Below are 20,679 nucleotides of genomic sequence, written 5' to 3' on the forward strand. Positions count from 1 at the left end.
TGTTGTAAGACTTCTTACTGTGCTCACCCCAGTCCAACGCCGACATCTCCACATCAATTCATTCAGAAAGCCAAATTCAGCTTTTCAATCTCAAATTCTTTTCTGAGCCGTAGAAGATAATCAAGACATCCCAAATCCATGTCTTAATTACTGTTGTTCAGAAATTTGTCTTTACTGCTAATTCTGGAATCCTGTTCGACAGGTCAATCATTTTTTGAGAGTAATAAAGCATTGTTGCTGCCCAGTGTGTCTTTTTTTTTAGAAAACATATTTTATTGTAGCATTTATAATATTAACATATTAATACTCTAAACAATCGAGTGGTCTGACAGTTACAGTTAATCAATCATACCATCCAACACAAGTTATTTTACAGAATACTAAAGTTCATACTAGACCTTAACTTAACTTTAGAGTAACTAGCAAGTACCCAGTCTGATGAAGGCCTTAATCTGTATTCGACTTCTGTAGTCCTGGTTGTTTGGTCCTTGGTCTGGTCTGATGCTCTGGCCTTCCTTCTGTTCGGTGGTGTGATGGTACTCCTCATGGCTGGTGAAGAGTGCCGAAGTTCCTTTGCTGTTGCTCGCTGCTGCAGAGAGAGCGATTCTGTGATGGTGTAGCACCTTTTGTACCTTATTGGTTTCACGCCCTTTTGGGCGGGCCCTAGGCCATTACCAATCAATTGATCAGGGCTCAATCACCCTGATCGATCAAGTCCAATCAGGGGGTGCCACATTGATTTTGGGATGTGCATTCACTGGCCATGTATGTAGGTTTTTGGGTCATGTAGGCCCTTCCAAAGAAGGAATGTAGGTGCTGTTGTTTTTAGTAGACATTCGTAATTACATAGAACATAGAACGATACAGCGCATACAGGCCCTTCGGCCCACGATGTTGCACCGACATGGGAAGTCAAAAACTAAAGGCCATCTAACCTACACTATGCCATTATCATCCATATGCTTATCCAATAAACTTTTAAATGCCCTCAATGTTGGCGAGTTCACTACTGTTGCAGGTAGGGCATTCCACGGCCTCACCACTCTTTGCGTAAAAAACCTACCTCTGACGTCTGTCCTATATCTATTACCCCTCAATTTAAGGCTATGTCCCCTCGTGCTAGCCACCTCCATCCGCGGGAGAAGGCTCTCACTGTCCACCCTATCTAACCCTCTGATCATTTTTTATGCCTCTAGTAAGTCACCTCTTAACCTTCTTCTCTCTAACGAAAACAACCTCAAGTCCATCAGCCTTTCCTCATAAGATTTTCCCTCCATACCAGGCAACATCTTGGTAAACCTCCTCTGCACCCGTTCCAAAGCTTCCACGTCCTTCCTATAATGAGGCGACCAGAACTGTACGCAATACTCCAAATGCGGCCGTACCAGAATTTTGTACAGCTGCAACATGACCTCATGGCTCCGGAACTCAATCCCTCTACCAATAAAGGCCAACACACCATAGGCCTTCTTCACAACCCTATCAACCTGGGTGGCAACTTTCAGGGATCTATGTACATGGACACCGAGATCCCTCTGCTCATCCACACTGCCAAGAATTTTACCATTAGCCAAATATTCCGCATTCCTGTTAGTCTTTCCAAAGTGAATCACCTCACACGTCTCTACATTAAACTCCATTTGCCACCTCTCAGCCCAGCTCTGCAGCTTATCTATGTCCCTCTGTAACCTGCGACATCCTTCCACACTGTCTACAACTCCACCGACTTTAGTGTCGTCTGCAAATTTACTCACCCAACCTTCTGCGCCCTCCTCTAGGTCATTTATAAAAATGACAAACAGCAACGGCCCCAGAACAGATCCTTGTGGTACGCCACTCGTAACTGAACTCCATTCTGAACATTTGCCATCAACCACCACCCTCTGTCTTCTTTCAACTAGCCAATTTCTGATCCACATCTCCAAATCACCCTCAATCCCCAGCCTCCGTATTTTCTGCAATAGCCGACCGTGGGGAACCTTATCAAACGCTTTACTGAAATCCATATACACCACATCAACTGCTCTACCCTCGTCTACCTGTTCAGTCACCTTCTCAAAGAACTCGATAAGGTTTGTGAGGCATGACCTACCCTTCACAAAACCATGCTGACTATCCCTAATCATATTATTCCTATCTAGATGATTATAAATCGTATCTCTTATAATCCTCTCCAAGACTTTACCCACAACAGACGTGAGGCTCACCGGCCTATAGTTACCGGGGTTATCTCTACTCCCCTCCTTGAACAAAGGGACCACATTTGCTATCTTCCAGTCCTCTGGCACTATTCCTGTAGCCACTGATGACATAAAAATCAAAGCCAAAGGCTCAGCAATCTCTTCCCTGGCTTCCCAGAAAATCCTAGGATAAATCCCATCAGGCCCCGGGGACATATCTATTTTCACCTTGTCCAGAATTGCCAACACTTCTTCCCTACGCACCTCAATGCCATCTATTCTAATAGCCTGGGTCTCAGCATTCTCCTCCACATCATTATCTTTTTCCTGAGTGAATACTGACGAAATGTATTCATTTAGTATCTCGCTTATCTCCTCAGCCTCCACACACAACTTCCCACCACTGTCCTTGACTGGCCCTACTCTTACCCTAGTCATTCTTTTATTCCTGACATACCTATAGAAAGCTTTTGGGTTTTCCTTGATCAGTATGTTTCCATTGTCCCTGGGATGGCCTGGAGTTGGCCTTTTTTTCTGTGTATTGCGATATCTAGGCTGCAGCTTGCGCATCAATATTTATTTAAACTGCAGCGTGCTTGTCCTGTACTTGCCTAAATTTCCCAGTGCCCTTTGCAGGACGCTATCTTAGGTAGCCGTTTGGCCACAGCATCCAAACAACTCAGTTCACTCCCTCTTTTCTAAGGTTATATGCTTGACTGGGGGCAGCACGGTGGTTAGCACTGTTGCCTCACAGCTCCAGGGTCCCAGGTTCGATTCCTGGCTGGGTCACTGTCTGTGCAGAGTCTGCACTCTCTCCCTGTGTCTGCGTGGGTTTCTTCCCACAATCGAGGTTCAGTGGGTTGGCCATGCTAAATTTCCCCTATTTGGTGTGGTTACTGGTTTACGAGGATAGGGTGGAGGTGTTGGCTTAAGTGGGATGCTCTTTCCAAGAGCCGGTGCAGACTCGATGGGCCGAATGGCCTCCTTCTGCACTGTAAATTCTATGACTTCTATTATGCCAAACTCCTCGTGTGAATCATGTTAATTTTGTTTGTTTTATAGACCTTTAAATAAGTTTAAAATATCCGCTTTAAGTTTATGTCTTCATAGAATTTACAATGCAGAAGGAGGCCTTCTGGCCCATAGTCTGCACCGACCCTTGAAAAGAGCACCCAACTTAATCCTTTCCCATCCTTGTTGGACACGAAGGACAATTTATCATGGCTAATCCACCTGACCTGCACCCCTTTGGACTGTGGGAGGAAATAAGAGCACCCGGAGGAAACCCACGCAGACACTGGGAGAACCTGCAGACTCCACACAGACAGTGACCCAAGCTGGGAATCGAACCAGGGACCCTGGAGCTGTGAAGCCACTGTGCTACCCTGCTGCCCCTTGCCAGTGATTATAAACTCAAGGTATTAAATCATTGCCGTATGATCTTGAGTTAGGGAGTATCTGTGTTGGCCTTTGTACCTCTGCTAGAGTCACGATGTCTTTCATCAGTTAAGGGTACTAATTTCCACCATATTTCAAATGAGCCTTATGTAACTTTATTTTCATGAACTTCTTTTGTACTCAAATATTCCAGACAGTACAGTTCAGAACCATATTTGGTTTGTCTGCAACTTCCTGACACTGCTTGAACTTTAAGAAAGCAGTTAATAATTCTTGGGTGGTCTTTCCTTCCAGTGACCTCCATCCTATGTTATTTGTACCCTGTGTGTAGTTGCCCATTTATCTAAATTAGAAGTTATTTTCAGAAATTGTTTGCACTTCCCCAGTTTTCCAGATGTTTGTACTCTTATTTGCATTGTTATTTTCCTCTTATTTGAATTGTTATTTTTCTATCGGGATTCTAAAAATCAAGGGTGACATTCCAGTGCAGTACTGAGGGGCAGCCACACTGCCAGAGTCTTTCAAAGAGTTGTTAAACTGAGGCTCATTTTCTGCTAAGTGGATATTAATATCCTATGACAAGATTTCAAAGAAGAGCAGGAGAGTTCTCTATGGTGCCAACTGCCAAACAACACAAGAATAGACGATCAAAATGTCTGTTTTCATTACATTGCTGTTTGTGGGAGTTTGCTCTGCATAGATTAGTTTCCACATTTCCTACGTCATAACAGCGACTGCGCTTCAAAAATACTCCATTGGCCATAAAGCGGTTTGAGACATGTGGTGGCCACGACACTATATAAATGCATGAAAAAAATAAAGTTTGGTTTAAATTGTGATTTTAATTGACACTGTCTATTCTGTGGCTCAAAATTGTTAATGTATACATGCTTTAGGGACCTAGTACCAAAGCCTGAAGCACCCATTTGTGACAGGATCCTAGAAATGGGAGCTCATGTTGCCACCTCCTATGTTACTCCTGAACTGGTTGTTATTGTTTTTGTGTCTTCACGCTGTTCCCTTGGAGAATTGTGTGAAGTAGTGGAAGGAATCCAAGCCTAATTAACAGTCTGGCAGGCTGCGACATGAATGCTCTTTTATGATGATATTGACACCGATACAACGCAACTGTTAAAAGCCTCCCCCTCCCCATATGATCAGGGGGTGACCCATAAAAGCTTTTACACTGGATCAACTGTTCGATGTAAACCCAGAATTCTGAGCCACAGCTCCAATCTTTGCTTGCTAGGATTGGACCTTTCGAACCTTTTAATGTTTCCACTCTAAGGTGAGTATGCCACTAACAAGCGAGCATGGTCCACTTCAAGCTAGTTAACAACTTTCTGAAAAGAATGAATTCTTCTTTTTGATTGCAATGACTCATTCTGTGGGTCCACATCCAGTAATGCTAGAACCATCCAACTGTCTGGTGGTGGTGAGGAAGGGGTTAGGAGGCATGAACAGCTTGTTTTCTAGCCCAGGCATTGTCAAAGTCGGGGGCGTTACTCGCGGGCAGGTGTTGCTCCCAATTGTGGAAATCTGCACACAACAGCCAGCTTTTAACTATGCCGGAGGCGAGCGGCCTTCAAAATGGCCACGAGCATATTTTTTTTTAAAAATGCGGCTGCACATGCGCAGTGCGGCTGCATTTTTTTCAGATGTTCATGGACATTTTGAAGGCCGCTTGCAGCCGGCATAATTAAAAGCCGGCTGCTGCCTGCTCTGCCCGGTTCGGAAGTGCTGGGTTCTTCTGAATGAAGCTAAGGCCGAGTTTCCCCCGGCGACTAGCACTATCGGACCCACCTGCAGAGATCCAGCGCCATGGCCTCCACCTCTGAACTCGCCTGTATCTTCAACGCGCTTATTCTGCACAACGATGAGGCCACTGTCACCAAAGACAAACTCTGCCCTGATTAAAGCAGCTGGTGTGACCATTGAGCCTTTCTGGCCTAGTCTGTTTGCCAAGGCATTGGCTAATATTGACGTCAATAGTCTGATCTGCAATGTTGGTGCTGGTCATAGTGCCCCAGCTGCTGCAGCAATTGTTTCCACTGCTGCCCCTGTTGCTGCTGAAGAGAAAAAGGAAGAGAAGAAACAGGAAGAACCTGAAGAGTCTGTCAATGACATGGGCTTTGGTCTCTTTGATTAAACATGCCGTGCAACAACATTGTTACAATGTACAAAAAAATAAATAAAAATTGAATATAAAAGCCGGCTGCTGAGGCTGAAGACCGAGACTTTGCGCAATTGGAGACGCAGAAGATTAAAAAAAATAAAAATTCTACGTAATCTTCCTGCGTGTGGGAGGCAGAGAGCAGGTCACGGCTCCCGAACGTCGCCATCACGTGCTTTGGGTGCGATTGCGATTCCTCCATTTTGTCAGCAGCAAACAATAAGAGAAAATGGTGGGTCGCGAAGGTCGGCCGGCGTGGGTCCCAAAGGTTGGCCAGTTGGTAAAAATGGGTCCCCTGAAAATAAGTTTTAAAAACACTGTTCTAGCTGGTTGTGAGAACTCTTAAAATTCACAGGTATGTTTGAGTTGGTGTGTCCTTGGATAGAAATGTGGAATAGAAATCTTTTTCCCTTCCCCCTTCTTCCCTCCCTAACTGCACCTGAGCTGCCTGTCTGAGAAGCTGAAAAAAATGTTTCCTTGCTGCCTTGGTTGAGATGAATCAACTCTGCAGAGAGTATGGCTTATACCTAGAGCACTTGGTATTGATATTACCGCACCAGTAATGCACATATCCAATGAGTAAACAACAGTACATTTTCCTGAAGGAAGAGAAGTAATCTGATGTTTGGATAAAACTTTTAAGTATTTGCAGCTACCTTAATTGGAGGACACGGTAACAATATATGCTGTATTGTTGAAAAAAGATAAACATTGTCAAAACTTTTCATCTTCCAGACAGCTCGCAAGAATACCAATAATAAAAAGTTTTACGGATGTCTGGTCAGCCCTCAACAATGGCCAAGAGATTAAATCAGATGCTTAAGTTTTTAAAGTTTTAAGACTGTGCAGAAAGATCAATTCGTTCCAGGGGTGAGAAAATAAGAAATAGTGCTTGGGGACTTTATAACAACTTTATTAAAATGAAAGTAAAACAATATTTAAACTTTTACTTCACCATTCTAACACCAACAGATTACATTTATTTTCTTTCTCACTCTTGCTCTCGCCCATTCTTTTGTGCTCTCCCTCCCTTGTGCCACCCCCCACCACCCCACCCCCCCCCTCTCTCTCTCTCTCCCATCCTCCCCTTCTCTCTTCCGCCTTCCAAACAAAGGCTCTCCTCTGTGATGACCCGACTGAAACTGTCAGAGGGCTATGTTGCTCACTCTATTGACACAAGATCAGAGCCATGCCATTCATATGCATCTTGCCTTATATTGACGGACAAATGGGCCGCCCAACTCTATAATGGGATAATGGTTTGTCAAACAAGTTTGTCCCGGATCTCAAGTGAATCACCTTGTGCCTTCCATAACTTGTTGAATTCTGAATGGGACCTTGTGACTCAACCAGGCGTGGACGTATCCCTTTGATTCTGCTGCTAGCATTCGAGGGCATCAAATTTGAGAGGAGGGTGTTATTGAGCAGATTGATAGTTGTAGGAATGTTATGGTGAATGGCGGGCAAAAACTAGGTGGTTAGGATTTTGAAAATGTAATTACAGGAGATGCAATTTCAGGTGAGTGGAGGGGATTGGGGATTATCAGACAGAAGCAGTATTGGAGTATTGTGTGTAGAAAGCAATACAAGGAAGTGATTAGAAATGGTCTGTGACTGGCAAGATGGGAGTAGCAAGCCATATGAAATGGCAAGTCAATGGGGTGGCCACAACTATGGGTAAGGGAGTGCATATATAGCAGGAGAGATGGAGGGAAGATACATGGTGGTGGGCTCAGAGGAGGAACTTGTTGGCACGGCTCCACTTACCTATGTGAAGTATTTATCTCGTTCATATTGAACACTTTTCATATTTCCATTTTACATTGGGGGAAGATTTTCTGTGCTTTTCTTGGGAATTCGTATCAATAATATTTGAATTTGTCAGTAATTCAACATCACCTGTCCCGCATCAATTTGGTTGACTGTTAAATGCCCAGTGAAATGAAGTGGCCGTCAATGAACAGCCCACCAACAACATGCCAGTGGTGCCTCATTCCATGAATGAATTAAAAAAAAACTCCATGTCACAAAACATCCCAAGAGCCTCACAAGAGCAACTATACACACACAATAGGAAGGCGGAGATAAGTTTGGGCACGCAACCTACTCTTTCAAAAGCTTACTAAACATTTATTATTTAAAAGTGTCAAAGAAAACAGAGTAATAGCTATACTGTCTTGTCAGCAATGGTAGGTTGGGGAGACATACAGTCAGTAAGAGTTGGAAGAATGAACCGTATTTTAAAAGTGTTTGTTACATGTGCCTGTAGAGGCAACCAGAATAATGTACCTCGGGGAATTTGTACTTGGCCCGTTGGATAGTCAAAGCATTTTCCTAAATTTCAGTAGGCTATTTCAATGCAGCCTGTTTGTAATTTGCCAACTTTCCTTGTATCAGAATGAGATCAGCTTTTTATCGAGAGTTCAGTTTCAAACAGTAGAGTATCAGATAAGTGACAAGCTGCAGGTGTTCAGCAGTTGGGTTTTGTGGGGGCTCCAAGACCTCTTGTGAATTCTCGCTTAATAGATATAAGCACCTGTTTTAAGAATGGCAAAGCAAAAACTACAACAATGCTACATTACTTTTGATCCCAAGATTAATTAAGCCAGTATAGTGTAATGATATTTTTATCCTATCCAGTATTTCCTCAATGTTACTCAAAATAATTTAATGGACTAATATAAAAGAGGAAAACAACCATTGGAAAATGGATAACCTTTTATGCCTGGTCATTGTTGTCCCAGCCACAGTTTGTAAACTTGAAAGCCAGGCCCAGGAGGAGAAGTAAAAATATTTAAAGAGAAAAAAAGAGTTGGGAAATTATATACATAAATAAAATAAGCTGTAAATGTGAAAATGCACAATGTTGCCTGTTGTCCTTGCTTTGCTTTGTTTGAGGGATACATGTGAGGTTTCAGAGGCCACCCCCATGAATTTTTCACCCTGACCATCAGAAAACTCGGCTACATAACTTGCACAGTCTATTTTGTATAATTCAACTTAAAATGTACTCAATAAAAATAACTATAACTCTGCCTCCAATCAGCTGTGTACATGGCAAAATATAAACTCTTCTATTCTTCTCAGAGCAACTTTTTCATTAGATGATTGTTTTAAAATTAAATACCTTAACTGATGTTACTATTTGTAAACTGGGCATCTAGCACAGTAATTTATAGACAAGCCAAGGTAAACCTGATAGAAGTCTACAAGATTGAGGGGCATGGACAGAGTGGATAGTCAGAAGCATTTTCTCTGGGTGGAAGAGTCAATTACTAGAGGGCATAGGAGAGTGGTAGGTGCCTGGAACACGCTGTCAGGAGAGGTAGTGGAAGCACATACGACAGTGACTTTTAAGGGGCATCTTGACAAATACACGAATAGGATGGGAATAGAGGGATATGATCCCCGGAAGGGTAGGGTTTTTATTTCAGACGAGCAGCATGGTCGGTGCAGGCTTGGAGGCTGAAGGGCCTATTCCTGTGCTGTAATTTTCTTTGTTCTTGGTATTACATGCAATTCCCTTGCCTACGTCATTAATATAGATTATAAGTATATGAGGCCCTAGCACTGACCCATATGACATTTCATTAGTTCCACCCTACCATCCTTAAAAATGACTCTTTTTCTGCTCTCTTTTCTGTTTATCCATGCTGGCATATTACCCTCAGTCCCATGAGCCATGTACCAACCTCTTAGGTGTCACCTGATCTAATGCCTTCTGCAAATTTTAAATATGACATCCACTGTTTTTCCATAATCTACCTGGCTAGTTACACTGTTAGGAAAACAAAGGTAATTTTAAGGGATTTATATTTGTATTGGTAAATATTTAAAAAAGGGATAGTATTAAGTATGTTTAATTTAATGGTTCGGTGCTTGGAAGGATAAGGTCTGAAGTTAGCTTCATCTGCACAAAGACATTCATGCTGGACAAAGGTGTTTATACATGTGGGGGTTGGTTTCTATTCCAACTGTGATTCTATTGTGCTTGGAGAGGGCTACGGCATGAAGAGTAAATCAGCCAACATTGGTTGTTTAGCACCTAGGGCCTTGTAAGGTAGAGAAACTTTTCAAGTTTCAGTTTGGGTAATTTGATTGCAGTTGGCGATGGGTATTGAGAGACAAGGCAACTTTCACAGATGTGCAAGAAGCTGTTGGTTTTAGAAGGCTGGCGAAGAACATCTCGCTCAGCCTTGCTAGAAGAAAAACTATACTGTGGAGTAATGGTTAAGAGAACAGATGCTGGAAACCTAACGTCCAGCAAGTTAAGGAAACTAGAGAAATGAAGAGATGTTTCTAAGAAGCCTGGAGTTAATGGAACAGAGGAAACCAGAACAGATTATTGTTCAGTAAAGTCACAGGGTTGAAAAGGCATTGGATCATGAGAAGCCAGAACAATATCTTTGGTAATGCTAATGTTTAGTTTGGGACACATTATTTGAAATAATTGTGGAAATTGGTGGCTGGACCTCTGAGTTTGCATTTCAGTCAAACTGAACGGTGAGGTGTAAACCTGAAAGCAAAACCTTGGTGGAGGGAGACGAGGAAAAGCATGATTTGAAAGGAGATTTAGAAGTGTGACTTTTGAAAACTGAATTTGAAATCACTCATGTGGACACGTGAGGTCAGTGAGACAAGGTACTAGAATCATCCGTGGGGGAGTTAGAGGAGAAAGCCACAGACATGTGGCACAGTGGTTAGTAGGTTAGCACTGCTGCCTCACAGCGTCAGGGACCCGGGTTCAATTCCGGCCTTGGGTCACTGTCAGTGTGGAGCTTGTACGTTCTCTGTGTCTGCATGGGCTTCCTCCCACAGTTCAAAGATGTGCGGGTTGGATGGATTGGCCATGATAAATTGCCCCTTCGTCTCCAGGGATGTGCAGGTGAGTTTATGGGGTTACGGGGATAGGGCGGGTGGAGGGGAGAGTGGACATGGGTGGAGTGCTGTTCCAAGAGTTGGCGCAGACTCGATGGGCCGAATGGCCTCCTGCACTGTAGAGATTGTATCCTATGACATGAGGGCAATGCCATTTAAATTCACAGACATTTACTTGAGTTCAAAGAGGAGCGAGTCTTACCACAGTCCTCTTGTGTGCTTGAAAGGGACTTGTGTGTTATGATGTACTTTGTAATCAGTGTTAATCTTAAAATTTATGCGTACTTGTTAAACTAAGAGGGAGTGAAGGAGTATTGTATAATAATCCATCTTTTCATGTTTAATAAAGGTTTCTTGTTAAAAGTGATTAGCGATCTGGCCCCGGGTCACTGTCTGTGTGGAATTTGCACATTCTCCCTGTGTCTGCATGGCTTTCATCCCCATAACCCAAAGATGTGCAGCGGAAGTGGATTAGCCACCAAAAATTGCCCCTAATTGAAAAGAAAATGATTGGGTACTCTAAATTTTTAAAAAAATGTAATTAGGGCCTCTGTTCCTTCGCATTCTATTTTTAACCAGGTAATAGTTAATCTTTTGAGTCAGGGTTCCATTCTAGGATCCTCCTGTCTCGCTATAACACCAACTGGGATTATAACAATATCCACACAAAACTCTGGAAAAATTTACCAAACATAGGTATATGAATAAATAGGTTGTTATCTATGCAGTTTAATTTAATATATGTATTCACTGCCATCGTGGTTTATTTCATAACACTCTTGTCTCTTGAGCTGAAAATTGTGGGTACAAATCCCACTTTAGTGACTTGAGCACAAAAATCTGGGATGATACTCCAAGAGTGGTGCACTGTTGTGATGCAGTCTTCAGATGAAAAGTTAAATTGGTCTCTCAGACGGATATAAAGGGTCCAATACCGCTACTTTGATGAAGTGTTATCCCTACTGTCCAGATCAAAATTTATCTTTCAGATGAATACTGCTAAATGAGATGGTGATTGTTATTAAAGTATTGTTTGTGGGATTTTGCTGTACATGAGTTGACTGCTGCATTACAACAATGACTGAAGTTCAAAATTACTCCCATTTGCTGCAGAAATTAATGTCTTTTTTGTTTTCCAGAAACATCAGTGGAAGTTAATATATGGATTGTACATTTAAGCATTTTTTCGTATGAATCTAATTGCATAACCGTGCCCATACATAAGCTTCATAAAATATGAATGGACATTGTTTAGCACGCAATTAAAATATTTGGAATCTAAAAAATTGTGATGGTTGGCACCAGCAGATGTGTAAGAGTACCCTGGCATAAACAAAACGTTAACAGTCTAGTGCCGTGGTTCTGTTATTTTAAGAAAGTCTTTCATTATTTTATCTGCACCTGATTCCACTGGTGGTGTACAGAGCCATCTTTAAAATTTAGTGGTTTGGTAGTCCAGAACTTGAGTAGCGCTGAAAAGAAATATATTTAAGCTTTTTGTCTTGTATTCTTCAGGACATTCACAAGATTGCTAAATAGTGAATGAACAACAATTCATGGAGTTCTGATTGCCATGAGAATGCACCAGTTAACTGATGACTGACTGTTAACTGCCAAGCTTGTTTAAATTCAACCTAGGCAGGTTGACTTTTCTCAAGGCATTGCCCTGGCGAGTTGTTCCCTTTACATTTGACATCCTTTCAAATGTCAAAGCTTTTCCTCTTGCACTCATCAGCACGTGTCTTTTTCAGCGATAATTTTTAACACTATTAGTGTTGCAGTATTCTGTTTGTTGCAATTGTACATTTGCTGAGCAGCCTGCTTCGAAATCTACTTGAGTACATCAGGTTGAATTTGAATTAAATTTTGAGGCCTTAACATAAAATTGTTTGTACGGATCTCCTGAACCCAGTTCAACTTAGACTGTCATGTATTGCAGCTACAAATGTAAATCATTATTGTTCCTAACTTTTTATTGGGTGGGGAAGAAAAGGGAGAAAAGGATGTGTTGTGACACAACTTTAATTTGTTTCAGCAAAGTCTTCCATAAACTCATCGTAGATAGAATTTGACATCCATTGACTACTTGCAAATTTAAAAAACAGCACACTGTCAGAAAACATCTGGGAACACTCAGTCAGTTCAGACAGCATCTGTGGAGAGAGAAATGTTGATCTCAAAAGTTAACTATTTTTCCCGCCACAGATTCTGCTCAAGCAGCTGAATGTTTCCACCATTATCTGTTTTTATTTCGGATTGTCAGCATCCATAGTATTTTATATTGGTATAAATTGATGTTGCTCTCAGCAGAATTAGCAGTAAAGTCCACTCTCAAAGCACTGCAAGATGCTTGGGAAGAGAAAGAATCCACAAGGAACTTTACTTTGGCTTGTTGATACCTTGATTGCTAATGCTGTCTTTGACGTAATGTGATATTTGACTAATAATGTGAAAAAGAAATGCAGTTTGTCAGCACTTCATCTCGAGGAATCAAGAGGGCTAAAAGGGGTCGTGAAATATATTTAGCAAACGGGGTTAAGGAAAATCCCAAAGCCTTTTATTCCTATATAAGGAGCAAGAGGGTAACTAGAGAAAGGGTTGGCCCACTCAAGGGCAAAGGAAGAAAGTTATGCGTGGAGTCAGAAAATGGGTGAGACTCTTAACGAGTACTTTGCATTAGTATTCACCGAGGAGAGGGACATGACGGATGTTGAGGTTAAGGATAGATGTTTGATTACTCTAGGTTAAGCCGGCATAAGGAGGGAGGATGTGTTGGGTATTCTAAAAGGCATTAAGGTGGATAAGTCCCCAGATCCGGATGGGATCTATCCCAGGTCACTAAGGGAAGTGAGAGGAAATAGCTGGGGCCTTAACAGATATCTTTGCAGCATCCTTGAACACGGGTGAGGTACCGGAGGACTGGAGAATTGCTAATGTTGTCCCCTTGTTTAAGAAGGGTAGCAGGGATAATGCAGGTAATTATTGACCGGTGAGCCTGACGTCAGTGGTAGGGAAGCTGCTGGAGAAGATACTGAGGGATTGGATCTATTCCCATTTGGAAGAAAATGGGCTTATCAGTGATAGGCAACATGGTTTTGTGCAGGGAAGGTCATGTCTTACCAACTTAATAGAATTCTTTGAGGAAGTGGCAAAGTTGATTGATGAGGGAAGGGCTGTAGATATCATATACATGGACTTCAGTAAGGCATTTGATAAGGTTCCCCATGGTAGGCTGATGGAGAAAGTGAAGCCTCATGGGGTTCAGGGTGTACGAGCTGGATGGATAAAGAACTGGCTGGGCAACAGGAGACAGAGAGTAGTAGTGGAAGGGAGTTTCTCAAAATGGAGAACTGTGACCAGTGGTGTTCCACAGGGATCTGTGCTGGGACCACTGTTGTTTGTGATATACATAAATGATCTGGAGGAAGGTATAGGTGGTCTGATTAGCAGGTTTGCAGATGACACTAAGATTGGTGGAGTAGCAGATAGTGAAGGGGACTGTCAGAGAATACAGCAGAATATAGATAGATTGGAGAGTTGGGCGGAGAAATGGCAGATGGAGTTCAGTCCGGCCAAATGCGAGGTGATGCACTTTGGAAGATCCAATTCAAGAGCGAACTATACGGTAAATGAAAAAGCCCTGGAGAAAATTGATGTACAGAGAGATCTGGGTGTTCAGGTCCATTGTACCCTGAAGGTGGTTGGGCAGTTCGATAGAGTGGTCAAGAAGGCATACGGCATGCTTTCCTTCCTCGGAAGGGATATTGAGTACAAGAGTTGGCAGGTCATGTTACAGTTGTATAAGACTTTGGTTCGGCCACATTTGGAATACTGTGTACAGTTCTGGTTGCCACATTACCAAAAGGATCTGGATGCTGTGGAGAAGGTGCAGAGGAGGTTCACCAGGATGTTGCCTGGTATGGAAGGTGCTAGCTATGAAGAGAGGATGAGTAGATTAGGATTATTTTCATTAGAAAGACTGAGGTTGAGGGGGGACCTCATTGAGGTCTACAAAATCATGAGAGGTATAGACAGGGTGGATAGCAAGAAGCTTTTCCCCCAGAGTGGGGGACTCGATTAATAGAGTTCACGAGTTCAAGGTGAGAGCGGAAAAGTTTAAGGGAGATATGCGTGGAAAGTTCTTTACGCAGAGGGTGGTGGGTGCCTGGAACGCATTGCTGGCGGAGGTAGTAGAGGTGGGCACGATAGCGTCATTTCAGATGGATCTAGACAGATACACGAATGGACAGGGAGCAGAAGGATACAGATCCTTAGAAAATAGACAACAGTTTTAGATAGAGGATCCGGATTGGCGCAGGCTTGGAGGGCCGAAGGGCCTGTTCCTGTGCTGTGATTTTTCTTTGTTCTTTGAGCTACCGTAATACAGTTTTGTCAGTATAGTTTTATAATGAGCATACTAGTAGCGCAGATGAAATGATCGGTGTGTTGTTCACAATCTTAATGTGCCCCCTTTTACTTTTCAGGTAACAGATAAGGGTCTCTGGGCAGATCTTTTGGAGGAGTTCAACTTTCCAAGAGGCTGTGCCAATGCAGCTTTTGCTTTGAAGCAATACTACCTGAGGTGAGTGATAATGGCTAAATGAGACTCAAAATCCTGTTTGCATATTTGATTTTACACTGCTGACCCAAGTATATGCAAAGTTAATCTGTTTTTAACTGAATATTAATATGCTCTGCCATTAAGTGTCACATCTAAGATTAGAAGTTGCCTGGTGCTTTTAGTCCTTTCAGGATTGCACTATATTTTTCCAGTATGCAAGTTTAATTTTCTACACATTGTGAAAAATATTGATATCTGCACTTGTTCTATTCAATGCATTTTTCTATTGTAGTGAACTGCATTTAGCAGTTGGGCAATCTTTTACTGAGGGCTGACAAATAATATTGTCATGAAGCACCAGAAACTGTTTCCAACAGGCGATAGTGGTACATTGACAAAGAGGGATGATAAAGGTGGACCAAATCTCACTTTATTGGCTCTTTTTAAAAAAAAAAAATAGCTGTAGAAACTCTTACTATCTGTTTTTATGTTTCAAGCTAACTTTCTCTTGTACTCTTATTTTTTTCCCCCTCTTTACTACTCTTTTAGTCATTCTTTGCTGTTTTTATACTCTGTCCAATCTTCTGACCTGCAACGCATTCTTGTGCAATTCTGTTTTTTTAAAGTTTGATATAATCTTTAACTTTTTTTAGTTAATCAATAATAATAATAATAATTACTTATTGTCACAAGTAGGCTTCAATGAAGTTACTGTGAAAAGCCCCTAGTCGCCACATTGCAGCGCCTGTTTGGGGAGGCCGGTACGGGAATTGAACCCGCGCTGCTGGCATTGTTCTGCATTGCAAGCCAGCTGTTTAGCCCACTGTGCTAAACCAGCCCAAGGTTGGTGGGTGCTGCCCGTGGAATCTTTCTTTCCCATTGGCATGTATGGTGCCTCCTCTGTCGAGCCCCCTCAGAATCCTTTGTTTCAAAAAGCTCACGGAATTTCAAAATTGAGTACTTGGATTTAAAAAAAAATTTAGAGTACCTAATTCATTTTGTCTAATCAAGGGGCAATTTAGCTTAGCCAATCCACTTAGCCTGCACATCTTTGTGTTGTGGGGTGAGACCCACGCAGACACAGGGAGAATGTGCAGATTCCACACAGACGGTGATCCAGGGCCGAGATCGAACCCAGGTTCTTGGCTGCCATGAGGCAGCAGTGTTAACCATTGCGCCACCATGCTGCCCATGAGTACTTGGATTGATGAACAACTGAGTTGAAGGAAATGATAGAATTTACAGCACATTTGTACCAGTTCCTTACTCTGATCTCATTTCCTTGCTTGCGATTTATTTGCGGATCTGTGTGGGCCACTGCTAAATTTTACAGGACGTTTATTTAAAGATGGCAATTATGACCGCCTGAAATGAACACCAACTTCACTGCAGTATTGAGATTAGACTCTTCATTGAATGAAATGAGAAAAGGTTAGGGAAACTTGGGCAAAAGAGAAAAAGGTTACTCTATTAGCAGAACAAAAGCAAATTACTGTGAATGCTGGAAATTAGAAATAGCATTTTGAAAGTACTCGGGTCAGGCATCGTAGGCAGCATCTGTGGAGAGAGAGTTTATGTTTCAGATCAATGTCCTTTCATAAGATCTAAGAAAAGTTTTTGTGGAAAGAGGAAGGTTGGGTTAAACTTTTCAGCATACGAACTTTAATCAGAATTTTATTCTGTGCAGAAAGCTGTCTGTACTGCTGAATTCGGTTATATCTGCTATATGATCTGTAGGTTGAGTTGCTCTAATCACAAATGCATGTGGATTGTTTGACCTCTAAGCAGAATTGTCGTTTGGCATGAATGAAGGATTTAAAACAAATACTTGTTTCCTCTTCGCCACCTGCTGTGACACAGTAATGTGGGAATGAAAGCTTATTATTTGTTAAAACCTTGAAGAAAATTCAGAAAATTGTATTGAAAAAAAATGAATATGCTGTTTGTCCCTGTCTAATCCTTTATTTTTCCCTTTCTTTTTGCAATTGCCATTTTAATTCATGGATGGCTAATGGACCTGTGTGCCTGTAAGGCAAAGTAGCTTGTATGTGGCCTGTACCTTTAATTTGAGAAGAGGATTGTAACAGCAGGAGGGATCAGTGATGACTCACTTTGCTGACAGCCAATGAACTGGTTCGAATTTGGTTCTGATCTCAGAGATGTTTTCAGAGACAAGATTGCGTTTCTAGTTTCACTTTTGGTACTGAAGCTTGAAAGGAACAGCTCCAAGTCTCTCTCTTTCTGATCTGATGTATTCTCTCTAAAAATCAAGTGTAGGAGCTAGTCACTCTCCCCAGTAAGACTGGATGTCATTCTCTCAAGACTGCAAAGGATTGAAATCAAACAATGGGTTTGATGTGAGACAAAGGATCTCTAGAAAGAAACAGGTCTGAAGGCGAATTTTCGAGTTGAAGGCCCAGTTTCATATAAGCTAAACTGTCTCTCCAGAAGAAAGCCTACTGCTTGAGAGTACTGAGCGAATGACTCTACAAGAAGACCATCAGCAACTGTAAACCAGAGGTGTTGAATAACCGGCATGTTGTGGGGGAAAGCCTGCTGTAAAGAACTCATCATCTGAAGCAAAGATTTTTACCGTTTGTCCTTAATTAACCCGTATAAGTTTTGCCCCTTTCCACCCCTCTGTTTGTCTGTCCTGTGTGTGGGAAGAGAGTGGGACAGTTAAAGGGGGGTAGTAGGTTAGTTTGCTTGTAATCAAGCTGAAATTATTGCATATTTCATTTTTATTTCTGTTATAAATAAACAGTAATTATTTTTCAACTTACAAACCTGTTGACTGTAATTGTTGGACAGCCAAGGGACAAAGATTTCTGGAATTTGTATATGAATTATTGGTTAATTCACTTGTGTTTGGATCCCTGGGGCCTGTGGGGCTGGAATCAACCGCACACTAGCCCAGTGTGTCATAATGCGTAGGCTGATCTTCAGTTCCTTTTCATAATTATACTAGTTCTTCATGCTCTTGATGTAAGCTTGTGACTATTGTTTGTTGAAAGTGATTGCAGTTTTTCCAAGTACAGACTTCAGCCATGAAAATATTGAAAAAAACTTTTTTGAACCAGGTATTATAGGAAGGAACCTCTAGATAGGGACAAATGTACGAAGGCGGATTAAACACGTTGCCTTGTTCTGGTTTAAAATAAGTGATGTAACAAGATAATAGCCTATTTCAAATCTCCAGACCATAAAATTAAAGCAAGATTAAATAATAAATAACCTGAGTTTGTCAGATGAGAGTGCTACTTGATGGCCCATGGGCTGCAATTTAAACACCTTTTCTAGTGCATCAGGTCTTATGGATTTTAGATTAATCAATGGAGTTTCGAAAGCATAACTGATTGAAAACTAAAGCTTATTGCCTGGGTGATGATGTGATTTAGATCACTGCCATTTCACCAACTTTGACCCTAGTTAGTTCAACCTACACTGAAAGTCATGCTTCTACAAGTGAGAATTTGTGAACTAACTTTGGGCTGCTGTAAAAAGTCAGTCATGTGATTCCACAACACAAACCTGATTATATTTTTATACTTATTTGCTATTCGGGAAAACCATCCACAGGATGTAGGAAAAATTATCGTGGAACTCTACCAAGACTTGAGATTAAGCACAATGCTGGGACAAGGTAATGAAAGGGAGAGTCACTTTGCATCTGTTTATGGTATACTTTGTCATGAAAATGTGCTGATGATGCTGAAGTATTTGAAATCCTTGTACCTCATGTTAATAAATACAAAAACTCATCCTTTTGTTTAACATCACCAATACTTCTGCATCCAAAGATGAAAAATTAATGTTGTAACTTCAGAAATAACTAAAGACCAAAATTTTCAGGACTTTAATGAATAATGTTTCGGCACGCTGTGATTAAATAATGTTTATTCTTCCTGTATTGATGGTACATGCAAATACCAGATTTTGAGTTTAAGAAAAATCTTTGTGCCTGTTTCTGAAATTTGAGTTTGTTCTCTAAACTCCCTAAGTTATGTCATGCTGATATTTCCTGAACTGCAGCATGCTTTGCAAAACAACAGGAATTTATTGGCTTTAAAAACAATAACTCCAAGTTTTTCATATTGTACTTTGAGGTTCAACCACTCTTTTTGTAACTGGATGTACCGGATCCTTCATTGACGCTATAGCCAGATGTAGGTTTCTGCTGGCAAATTCTGATTGAAGATAAATGTTGAGAAGCATAAAATATGCTGTTGGGCAATCTTTCATGTAGATAGTAGACTGTTGGCTGGTCATCCATGGCAACCGTTTGCAAATTTCTGTTGTCTCCTGATAAGATGTCGCCATTAGCGGAGATTTGGGATTAGGTTCCCTGTTGGATGATGTACATTCTGCAATACAGCAATTTCCTTGTGATTGCTGGTTTTCCAAGCTCTATGTGCAACTGACCGGTCACTAGGTGGTACATTGCAGGAATGAAGACCTGATTTTGAGGCTTTTTGACTTGCTTTTTGTCAGGACAGATGCAAGAATGCCTAATTTCAAATGCTAACAATGAAAGCAAAATGCTGTGGATTCTGGAAATTTTAAATGAGAACAGAAAATACTGGAAAAACTTAGCAGGTCTGGCAGCATCGGTGGAGAGAAGAGCAGAGTTAACATTTTTAGTCCATATGACCTGTCTATAGAATTAACAGTTATCTAAACAGCAGGAAAAAAGAGATTAATTGATTGGCAAAGTTCACTCTGTCTAAGGCATTGCCAAGATTAAAACTTTGGCAACATGTCTCTCTTTCTTTTCAGCGATATTCAAGCTATATTTTATCCAAGACGTTTAGCTTCAGCATAGTCAAAAGTGAGGAAATCATTCCTGTCATTGGCGAAACTTGTGAATCGTAAATGTAATGAAACCCTCTCTTTCTCCTTCCATGCCAACCACACCCCAGTTCAGATCCCTCCATCCCTCCATCCCTCTCCCATCCTATCACTGAAACTTTGTCCAGCCATACAACCCTTAAATCTCTGCATTCTTCCAGGTATGGCCTCTATCAGGGCTGGTTTAGCTCAGTGGGCTTGACAGCTGGTTTGTAATGCAGAACGAGGCCAGAAGCGCAGGTTCAATTCCCGTACCAGCTGAGAATTCTGAATTCTCCCTCTGTGTACCCGAATAGGTGCCGGAATGTGGCGACAGTAACTTCATTGCAGTGTTAATGTAAGTCTACTTGTGACAATAAAATCATCACCCCATCATTGTTTTCAGCTGCCTCGGCCCTGAACTCTGGAATTCTCTCCCTGAATTTTCCACCTCTCTAAGTCACCATCTTTGTCCAAGCATTTTTTTCCCCACCTGTCTTAATTTTTCTTTGTGGTTTGGCATCCAGTATAATCTGATAGAACTCATATGAAGCATCTTGGGACATTATGCTTAAGATGCTGTTTCAACCAAGTTGTAGTACTGATTGGCAGCATAAATAATGTGCATAACTCTTTAACTTCTGAATGTTGATGAGAACCTG

The 20,679-nt window shown here is 41.6% G+C and overlaps 1 protein-coding gene and 1 pseudogene across 1 annotated transcript in view; both read left to right on the plus strand.

Annotated features, from left to right (window-relative positions):
* LOC119978252 (AT-rich interactive domain-containing protein 2-like) overlaps positions 1 to 20,679 on the plus strand; it is a 346,118-nt gene that overhangs the window by 110,499 nt on the left and 214,940 nt on the right. Inside the window, exon 3 of the mRNA XM_038819734.1 lies at positions 15,114 to 15,211. Coding sequence (XP_038675662.1) covers positions 15,114 to 15,211 — 98 coding nt within the window. The remainder of the gene's footprint in view (positions 1 to 15,113; positions 15,212 to 20,679) is intronic.
* Positions 5,331 to 5,727, plus strand: LOC119978253 (annotated as a pseudogene).

This window comes from Scyliorhinus canicula, chromosome 15 (genome assembly GCF_902713615.1).
Source record: "Scyliorhinus canicula chromosome 15, sScyCan1.1, whole genome shotgun sequence".
In the NCBI taxonomy this organism is placed as follows: Eukaryota; Metazoa; Chordata; class Chondrichthyes; order Carcharhiniformes; family Scyliorhinidae; genus Scyliorhinus; species Scyliorhinus canicula.